Below are 11,086 nucleotides of genomic sequence, written 5' to 3'. Positions count from 1 at the left end.
CTTGTGTGTTACTGGATAATGTCCCAGAATTCCCGGCACCGCTCACCTCTCCTGTTAGCAGCTCCATCATCTTCTTGGTGACTTCTAGAATCTTCTGCATGTTGTGTCTCTCAGGTTTTAGGGAGTCACATGGAGGCACTGTGATGGTCATTCGATCACCTGACTTCAGAAGAGGAAATCTCTGTATTGAGGAACCAATAGGAATATCATGTTAGAATCCCAGAATCCTCCTCACCTCTCCGGTCAGGTCTGTGTTTTATTAATAGAGATAAGAGTGATGTCATGTGAGCTCCCAGAATCCTCCTCACCTCTCTGGTCAGGTCCGTGTTTTATTAATAGAGATAAGAGTGATGTCATGTGACCTCCCAGATTCCTCCTCACCTCTCCGGTCAGGTCTGTGTTTTATTAATAGAGATAAGAGTGATGTCATGTGACCTCCCAGAATCCTCCTCACCTCTCCCGTCAGCTCTGTGTTTTATTAATAGAGATAAGAGTGATGTCATGTGACCTCCCAGAATCCTCCTCACCTCTCCGGTCAGCAGGTAGATGATCTCCAGGGTGAGGTTTAGTATCTTCTCAGTCATGTGACTCCGGACCTCCTCCATCCTCATTGGTGCCATCATTTGATCTATACAGGTCTCCTTGTAGACGGATAACTTTGGGAAATGAAAGTAAGAATTATTTGGATGGTATTGGTCACACAATAATAGGATGTAGATGGTGTGGAAATGTGGGGGGGGGGGGGGGGGGTAATAGGAGGATTGCTGTACATTTAACCACCTCAATACCGGACACTTTAACCCCCTTCCTGCCCAGACCAATTTTCAGCTTTCAGCGCTCTCGAATGACAGTTACTTAGTCATGCAACACTGTACCCAAATGTAATTTGTATCGTTTTTTATTTAAAAAAAAATTTTTTGTCTGTTATAAAATGTTGCAAATAAAAAATCTTCTTCATAAATTTTAGGGAAAAACTGTATTCTGCTCCACTTCTTAGGTAAAAATAACCCAAATCCATTTATATTTAGTCTGTAGGAAAATTAGAGTCCACAAACCATGGGATATACAGTGCTCAGCATAAATGAGTACACCCTTTTTGAATCAATATCTCAATGAACACAAGAACAATTTCCAACATTGTGATAAAACTGAGTTCTATAGAACATTTGTTTGGCCCATTACATGAAAGTAATAATATAACTTAGATTACACAATATATTTAGTTTTGCTCAAATTAGTTGATGCAAAAATGAACACACCCCACAACAAAAACCCCCCCATCTAGTATTTTGTATGACCTCCATGATTTGTAAAGACAGCACCAAGTCTTCTAGGCATGGAATGAATGGCCACATATTTCAACATCAATCTTTTTCCATTCTTCAAGAACGACCTGTTTTAGAGCCTGGATGCTGGATGGAGAGCGATGTTCATCTCTCTTGAATTCCCCATAGGTGTTCCCCGATTGGGTTCAGATCAGGAGACTTACTTGGCCACTGAATCACTTTCTCCCGGTTCTTCTTCAGAAATGCAACAATGACCTTAGATGTGTGTTTTGGATCATTGTCGTGTTGGAAAAGTGTGTGACAACCAAGGGCACGGAGTGATGGTAGCATCTTCTCTTTCAATATAGAGCAGTACATCTATGAATTCATGTTCGTGACACTATTAATGAAATGCAGCTCCCCGACACCAGCAGCACTCATGCAGCCTCACAGAAGGACACTGCCACCACCATGTTTCACTCTAGACACCATGCATTTTTCTTTGTACTCCTCACCTTTGGAACGCCATACAGTTTTGAAGCCATCAGTTCCAAAAACATTTATCTTGGTCTCATCACTCCGGAGTACACAGTCCCGGTAGTCTTCTTATTTTTCACCCTGGAAAATTTTAAGGTGGGCTAAAGCCCATGCTTCCTTCATGGGCGACACCCATTCATGCCATTCCTCTGCAGAGTATGCTGTATTGTGTCATGGGAAACAATCACCCCAGTTTGGTTTCTACTTCTTTATCTAACTGCAATGAACTTGCATGGCCATTTTCTCCAACCCTACTCATCAGAAGACGCTCCTTTGGAGGTGATAACTTCCATGGACAGCCTGGATGTCTCTGTGAGATGGTTGCAGTTCCATTTTTGTATCGCTTTTGCTACATAATTCTGACTGATAAGTAAAGCTTTGATGATCTTCTTGTAGCCTTCACCTTTCTTGTGTAAAGAAATGATTTTCTTTCTCAGGTCTTCTGACATTTCTCTTCCATGTGGTGCCATTGCTGACACCATGAAATGGGAGGGGTTTTCTTTGTATACGCCCTTTTATAATCAACTGTCGGCTGGACACCTGTTTAATATACAATTACACTCACCTATAGGTGAATTCTTCTTAATTAGGATTTTATTGTGTACAATTTAGCTTTGCTCTTAAAGGGCCATACACAATATATGATTTTCTGAAGACTTTTTCCTTCAGATTTACCTTTTCTATGTAGTGCAAGGGCCGGCCAGATTGCATACAAATTGAAAGTGTTTAGGTTTGACCTCATATTATCTGGTTTTGGTAAATCTAAAGGAAAAAGTCTTCAGAAAATCTTATAGTGTGTATGGCCCATAAGACTTTCATTGGGGTGTATTCATTTTTGCAACATGGTCTTGAATGAATATGTTAGGAAAAATACTTTTTTTGTGTGCAAATTAACAAATCTTGGTTGCAATCAATGGACCGCATTTGTGGGAGTATTTTGCAGTATAATGTCCCATAGAAAATGTTGATTCTGGAAAGTGAAATGCCAGAGCAGTACAAATACCTCCGAAAATTACCCCTTTTTGGAAAGTAGACAGTCCAAGTTTGTTAACATGAGGTATGATGAGTTTTTTGAAGCTGTAATTTTTTGTCACAATTTTTTTTTTTTAAATGAAGAAATTATTTATTTTTTCAAAAGGTTTCTATTTAACACGTTATTTCTCACACACAGCATGGGCATACTTAGAATTACACCCTAAAACACATTCTGCTATGCCTCCCAAATATGAGGGCACCACATATATGCCTAGATGCATAGAGGGTCCCAAAATCCAAGGAGCACCTTTGGGCATTCAAGGAGCACAATTTATCTATCGAATTTCCTGACTACCCATCACATTTTTGAGGCCCTGGAGCAACAGGACAATGGAAACACCAACAAAATGACCTCACTTTGGAAAGTAAACACCCCCAGATATTTTCTGAAAGGCATAGTGAGTTTTTAAAAAAATTCATTTTTTTTGCCAGAAGGTTTTGGAAAATGCAGAAAAGAAAATGAAAATGTATTTTTTTTACACAAACTTGTCAGTTATATGAGATATTTCTTACACACAGCATGGGCATACTGAGAATTACACCCCAAAACACATTCTGCTACTCCTTCTGAGTATGGCGATACCACATGTATGAGACTTTTTCACTGTCTGAACTGATTATATACCAGACATTGGGCTCATTTCACTAAGCGGTATAAAATACCGCTTAGCGTTTTTCATTTTATTTTGCAATTCACTAAAAAAATGCAACTAAAATACAGCATGAGCTATTTTATTAGGTGATGAAGTAATTTAGTAGTTACAGCTTGTGGTACTTTAACGCTGGTGATAGCCAGCGTCCTTAACAAGCAGTAAAGCACTTGTTGTTAATGAGTGGGCAGCCATCGGCGTCCTTAAAGTGGAGTTCCACCCTAATTTAATACTTACCTCCATCTTCTCGCTCCGGGTCACCTGAAAAAGAAATGGATAATCGCATATTTTTTTTTTTTTTCACTTACCTCGTAGCGAAGAAAATATACTTACCTTACTTCCTTCTTCCTCGGCCACGGCCCGTCGTCACTTCCTGGCTCTGCAATGATTCCTGGGAGCTGAACGTCATCGCTCCCAGGAATCATTGCGCCTGCACCGGCCCCGACGTCAGTTCCGGGTCGCGCGCGTCATCCCCTTCTAAACAGCTTCTGGGCATGCCCAGAAGCTGTGGAGGGATGACGCGCGCGCACCGGAAGTGACGGCGGGGCCAGCGCAGGGCGTCGTGGGACCGAAGAAGGCGGAAGAAGACGCCGAAGGGGATCTCGCTGGCTTCAAGCTGCCCACATCTGAGATGGCAGCGCTGGACAAGACGTTTTCATGGTAAGTATTTGTCCTAACAGGTAAGTGCAACCCGGGACAGATCAGAGGCTAGCCATTGTGGAATGCACTAGCCCTGACTGTCCCGGGGGTATTTAAAAAAATAATAAAAAATCCAGGGTGGAACTCCGCTTTAACAACCAGTAACTGTCAAGGTTGTTAATGATTGGGTGGCTGCCATATTTTTAACAACTATGAATCGTCTGCTGTCAGTGGGATTCCCCACTGAGAGCAAATTATAAACAAAAGAATTGCCAGCATTTAAAAATTAGGAAAGAAAACAGCACAGGGTCCCCAATCCATTCTAAGCCCTCTTGACTGTGGCATGCTTGTCAGTGATGTCATAAAAGGGCCGGGTCACCCAATGATTTCCTTCAAGTGTCAGTGTGAGTCAGGTTTTTTTTTTTTTGGGGCGGATTTTCCGCATTTTCGTGATTGAGGTTGGATCTACTTCAGGAAGACATTTTATTTTTTTTTTGGATGGGAAGGGGGTTGAATAAAGGACTTGTCAAAAACTGGCTGTGTGTGATTTTACTAAATGTAACTTATTTTCTGGTGAATAAGTAGGGTTACTACTGTATGTAAAAGGAACACAGGCACCACTCTAAGTGTAATGAGAAGGTTTAATATGAATAAAAATCTCATCCTGAACTGCTCTACCGGACAGACGGACAACTATGATTTATACCACATGCTTTTTACATACGCTCGTTTGTGAGTATTCTGGTGTATGAGATTTTTATTCATATTAAACCTTCTTATTACACTTCGAGTGGTGCCTGTGTTCCTTTTCCAGCTGCCTTCAAGGTTCTTCTTACTTGTCGTCAGAGCAGCCCTCAGTGTAAATGAAGACTTTATATGGACTATCTCTCATAGGTTTATATCTGATATTGATATGTTGTACTTGTTTTTAAGGCCCGTACACACGTACCGATCGTCGGCATACAAACGTCGGTGGACGAAGGATCTGCCGATTGTACGCGTGTTAGTATGGTGCCTCCGACAGATGTCTGCGCACAATCCGCGGACAAAAGTCTTTCGTGCAAACATGAAAATATTTGTATGCCGACACCAGAACGGACGATTGTTCGCCTGTCAGTACACAATTCGGCCGACAGACCGCAGATTTGCAAGACTGGGCATGCTCAGAAAATAGAAAACACAGGGAAAGTTAACCATTACATGACATCACTTCTGCAGTCGGCGGACAAAATTCTTGTGCTGTCCTTGTGCTGTCTTTGCACTTTTCAGCAGACACCGACATCCCGGGGAGAAAAGAGGAACATTTGTAAGCCGACCATCGGTACGTGTGTACGGGGCTTTAGTGTGGTAACTGTTGGTCAAGCTGAAAAATCTATTTTGATTCCCATCTGGACATCTCTTTGATAAAATTGCCCCTCAATCCGGGATCACCATCCCATCCCCCCAAAATCCAGTCCCTTTCAGACTCCTATTGTGAGACTGGTCATAGTGTCTCTGGAGGGGGCGCTGATCATTCCCGTGTAAAATCTTACAGAAATCTTCCCTAATCCCAACCTTTATCATTTCATTCCCCCCACATACAATGTCTGGAACCGGCATTTACTGACCCCAATAACTCCCCTCGTGGTACAGACCATAAATTCCCTCATTGTAATATACGGATTATTCTACATTTCCACACTATATATGTGTCTATCATCATCTGCTGGAGATAAAAGACGTCACAGTGACTATGGAGGAAGAGGACGGACATGAGGGGGGGTTACTGGATGTAAATAGAAAATAAGATCTTATTACCTCCTCTGTTGCCACTTCCAGCAACGTCTTCTCTCTCCTTCCTCCCGAGTCACCTCTCACCCGGAACTTCCTGTCTGTATCTGACATCACTTCCTGTCTTCCATAGAGACTTCCTGTATAGGCAGATGTGAGGTGACCACCTTGTGGAGCTCAGAGGAACTGCAGCCCTGAGAAACGTCTGGTAGTGTGAACACGGCCTTGTGCTGTGTGTGTATGTACTGTATATCCTTATAGATGGGTCATCTCCACTCCCACCAGGGGGGAGAGAAATTTACAATATTACTTCTCGGGGGGAGACATTTTGGCACCTTTGATTTTGCAGTAAAATTGATTGCAGATTTAGTCATGTAGAACATCTGTTATATGGATACAAAGAACCCCAGCCGAGAGTAAAGGGTGGAAATGGCTTCTGATCCCCAGATTTGGGCAATTATGTCACCAATATAAATGGAAAAAACCCGCGCTATGTGTAACAACTCAAATACCTACAAAAATAACTTCTACCGGACTGCTGCTGTAACAAAGGTAAGTATTCCCTTTATCAACTAGAAGAGCATTATGTGTCACAGCGCTGTCCTATTGTGTGTGCACATAAATTATCACAAATACACTAAAATATGTGGATACATTCATATATAAAGTGCTAGGGGCTCAAAATAATATTCTCTGCAGATCTACGGCTTCCACTTTACACCTACTTCATTTATCTTATGGTGTTGATCAATGAATGTTGTCAACTGATCCATGTGCAAATTCATATACAACATAAAGTGCTTTGTGCTCAAGATGCTGTTCCCTGCAGATCCACTGCTTCCACTTTGCACCTATTTCATTAATCTTATAATATTTGTTGCTATAATAAATAAAGTAAAAACCTGTGAAAATTCATGTAATCATACAATATTTTTTGCTCAATATAGTGTTCTCTGCAAGTCCACTGCTTACACTTTGCATCTACTTCAATTAAATTCTGTTGCTCAAAATAAATGTCCACAAATGAATGAAAAGTTGATAAGGTGTGAAAGTTCTCCGTGCTCCAAACTGTGCCAGCTGTAGTGTAGCCACACCTTCTTCCACCTCTTACACACGTGATGGTGAGGGCGCCCCCTTAGTAGTGCTTCCCCACTCACCAGAGCAATATGACTCCCAGCTTTTCAGCTACCAGAGTCACAAACATCCTTCACACTCTCCTCACCTCCGATGGCAAAGGAACTGGATCCTCCTCGCTCACTCCTGCAAGTCTGCTGCGCTTTCTGTCAGTCTCCCTCCTAGACTCGGCTTCCTCCTCCGACCGCTGTTCCAGCAGGAGCTCCGCCTCTTCATACACACTCAGGGAGGAGAGAAAGGGGAAGGATATACAGTACATACACACACAGCACAAGGCCGTGTTCACACTACCAGACGGTTCTCAGGGCTGCAGTTCCTCTGAGCTCCACAAGGTGGTGATCTCACTTCTACCCAGACAGGAAGTCTCTATGGAATACAGACAGGAAGTGATGTCAAGTACAGGCAGGACGTTCCATTTAGTAGACGTAGAGAGAAGACAAAGCAGGATCTGGCGGCAGAGGAGGTACGTAGATTAACCCCTTTAGGGGGATCAGTTAATGATTCCTATATCTTGCTACATAAAGCTGACCATACATGGTTCAGTTTATCGTTCAGCCAACGGACTAAGAGGAAAAAAACAGGCAATTCCCCAATCCACACATTGGAGGGGGATGGGGGAATCCTCCCCACTGCACTATTGTATTCTGACAATGGGGGGCGCTCCTCCGCTCTCAGAATACACAGATCAGTGATGAAGCTATTGGCTGCAGTCGCTGATGGAGTGACTTTTATCTGGCAGTGACCATACATGGATGGAAATGTGACCGATCCCTGCTGAACCAGCTGAATTTCCATGTATCTATGGTCACCTCCCCTCCCCCTCATCTCCTTCATTATGTAAGTCATGCTGAGATAATCTCCCATTGGCTGAGCAATATTCTCATTTGTCTCTGAGCTCCTTCTTGCTATTCCTCGTCCTGCCTGTTGTTTCCTTGGATTGATTTTCTGTGTAGTGACCCCGGCCTCATCTCTTGGATGCGCTCGTCTGTTGCTTTCCCTAAACTTTATCCTGATTCCTGGATCTCCTCCTCATCTCTCCTCCATATCCTCTTACACAGCTTTTCTCCACACTGGGGGGTGAATAGCATGCAGCAAAATCCATCCCCACCATTAGGAGCTCCGGAGAAAATTGTCTGCTATTTACACTCCGTTCCTCCGCACGTCACCTGATCACATGAGAGATTACTTTCACACATTCCTGACAGATTTCTGTATGGTAAAGGTCAAAGTTCACTCTTCAGTTTAGGAGAAGTGGGAGGCACCCAGGTACAATGATTTGGTTTGTACAGGATCCTCGTATAGAGGGCCCCTCAAATATTCCCATCCAAATGTCCATCCATCTAGAGTATATATGTCCGATGATATTACTCTGATGTCACATCCCCCCCCCCCCTGTTCAATTTCCCTCCATGTGGCTTTTTTTTTTCTCATGCTCTTAGGATGTGGGCGGACCCTTTCCATCCTCACAAGCAAAGTGGGTCTATTGGTCCTGTGTTGTATGTAATGATGTCAGAATGCCTGCAACAAGCTTTTACCCTGCACAGTGTGGGGGTCCTGTGTGGGTAAATTATACCTCAGTCTGAGGTGGGGCTTTAATCAAATGGAAACCTGAATGGTGAGGTGAGGAGGATTCTGGGAATTTAATCTGATTTTACTATTTGTGTTCAGATCTAGAGTTTTCCTCCTGTGAAGTCTGGAGATCATATGACCATCACATTGCCTCCACCTCCCTCCCTGATAGAATAGAGAAATACAAAGAAGATTCTAGAAGTCACCAGAGAGATCATTGAGGAGAGGTGAGCGGTGCTGGGAATTCTGGGACATTATCCAGTAACAGACAAGGGATGTGTCTGGATGGTGACTGTATCATTGTGTGTGTCAGGTTCCTATAAGGTGTCAGGATGTCACTGTCTATTTCTCCATGGAGGAGTGGGAGTATTTAGAAGGACACAAGGATCTCTACAAGGACGTCATGATGGAGAATCAGCCGCCCCTCACATCACCGGGTAAGAGGAGACTTTATTGTAAAGGAGAGAGCAGTACGGAGGCTCCACCTAGATCCCCCATCATCTGATAAACACATAGAAACAATGTATTCAGTCAGTGTGTGTGTTTCCTACAGATGGATCCAGTAATGGGAACCCACCAGAGAGATGTCCCCGTCCTCTGTATTCCCGGGATTCCACACAGGAAGGTCACACCATCCCTCACCATCATCAGGTAGATGAGGAACAATCACTGATAGTATCATTAGGATCTGTACATTATCTGCATTGTTACCATTGATGTCATTTTTATTATATATTCAGAGTGGAAACCTGAGAGATTCTAAAGTTGAGGTTAAAGAAGAGATAAAAGAGGAGGATGATGAGGAGGGGGTGATGGAGGAGTCAGAGTTTCTAAAGGAAGACAAAGATCTGTACCAGGACACCATGGTGGAGTCATCCAGCTACAGAAACCCACCAGAGAGATGTCCCCGTCCTCTGTATTCCCGGGATTCCACACAGGAAGGTCACACCATCCCCCACCATCATCAGGTAGATGATTGTCAATGATTGGTAGTTCTGATTTATATACAGTATATTTGTTACAAGAAATGTTTTATTATTTATTCAGAGTGGAAACCTCGGGGATGATAATATTGATGTTAAAGAAGAGTATAAAGAGGAGGATGAGGAGTATGGAGTGATGGAGGAGTTTTCAGAAGGACACAAGGATATGATGGAGCCACCTAATACCAGGAACCCACCAGAGAGATGTCCCCGTCCTCTGTATTCCCAGGATTCCACACAGGAAGGTCACACCGTCCCTCACTGTTATAAGGTTGGTGAGACAGAGATTATAAAACACCGACTCATGGAGACAATGTGTGTATTTTTATGTGATGTCACAATAATAAAGCTTATATTTTACAGATGATATTCTTTCATTTTCTTGATTTAGAGTGGAGATCCAATCGATATAGAATTTGAGGTTAAAGCGGAAGAAGAAGAGAGGTATGTGAGGGATGATCAGCAGTCTATGGAGGAGGATGGAATAACGGGGACATTTATAGAGGAGGACACTCCTACAGAGATCAGCACAGGTGGGTCATTAACACTAAATACATTCCTCCACCCATACTGCTCACTGATTGGTCCAGAGTAGGGCGGGGACTGGGTGATATCAGCCTGTAATACCCTGGTCACTTTCCTGAGCTGTGTTTCCCGTCCTGTATTCCTGTATTTCTCTCAGATAATCTTCCTTCTCTGTGCTGTAGACACAATTTATGTCTCTAGACTGGATTTATGGAGATTGTGGGATTCGGCTGGTAAAAAAAATGTGCATGATATAGGCACCTAGGTTATGAGTTTTGGGTCTTCTGCCCCATGCCTGAGTCTAATGTCTTGTTCCAAACAAATGAGGAGGAGATGCTGTACACCATATGAAAGGTCCATCTCCAATCCTCAATATAACGTCATTTTCCCAACAATAAAATTGTTATCATTTCAATAGCATTATTACTTAGTGATGTTTGGTTCGGTAAGGTTGTATCATTGATCCATGTCAGATCTTTTGTTTTTTCAATTCTTTTATTTATATAAAAGACAACTTCCAGGCATAATAAACAGTAATATTCCTTATAGAACATATGCTGAGACAGTGTATTACAACACTGAAGACAATTCAGTCATAAGGTTGAGATCTACATCGGTCGTAGAATAAGAGGTGTTCTACAATTCCTCTAATGGGAGGAGTTATGCAGGACTAGAAAGTACCCGGAGTTGTTTGTTCCAGTTTCGCATAACGTATAGAAGAAGAAGGAAGAAGTAAAGCGAATAAGTAGTGGAAAGAGAGAGGGAAGTAAAAGAAACCTAGAGAGAGGCAGAAGAGGATAAGTAGGTGGGATGAGGGGGGAAGGGGTAAGGAGGTGTGGAAGGGGGGGGGGGTGTAGGAGGGTTAGCATTGGTAAAGCTCTGGCCCTACATCAGCAATACTTTCCACCAATATTTTAGAGCTCCCCCAAACTCAACATGAGGTCTCTTTAGTATTGCCACCCTTAATTAAAGAGCAGCC

The 11,086-nt window shown here is 42.8% G+C and overlaps 2 protein-coding genes across 2 annotated transcripts in view; one reads left to right on the top strand and one right to left on the bottom strand.

The window, feature by feature from the left end:
• LOC309543982 (uncharacterized protein) overlaps positions 1-7,425 on the bottom strand; it is a gene marked incomplete at its 3' end in the record, with an annotated part of 38,771 nt that extends 31,346 nt beyond the window's left edge. Inside the window, exons 1-3 of the mRNA XM_082276385.1 lie at positions 7,119-7,425; positions 528-656; positions 47-181 (exon numbers count right to left, since the gene is read on the bottom strand). Of these exons, the coding sequence (XP_082132511.1) occupies positions 47-181; positions 528-656; positions 7,119-7,289 (435 nt within the window). The 5' untranslated portion in view covers positions 7,290-7,425. The remainder of the gene's footprint in view (positions 1-46; positions 182-527; positions 657-7,118) is intronic.
• Positions 7,406-10,115, top strand: LOC309543981 (uncharacterized protein; the record flags this gene model as incomplete). Its single annotated transcript, XM_082276384.1, has 6 exons — positions 7,406-7,493; positions 8,913-9,036; positions 9,153-9,250; positions 9,340-9,567; positions 9,647-9,853; positions 9,974-10,115. Coding segments are annotated over exons 2-6 (760 nt in total), but the record flags the coding sequence as incomplete, so codon positions are not given.
• Positions 10,116-11,086: the final 971 nt, after the last annotated feature.

This window comes from Pelophylax lessonae, assembly GCF_965119305.1.
Source record: "Pelophylax lessonae genome assembly, contig: HAP1_SCAFFOLD_570, whole genome shotgun sequence".
Lineage (NCBI taxonomy): Eukaryota > Metazoa > Chordata > Amphibia > Anura > Ranidae > Pelophylax > Pelophylax lessonae.
The sequence above is the reverse complement of the archived record's forward strand: the minus strand, read 5'-3'. Positions and strand labels throughout refer to the sequence as shown.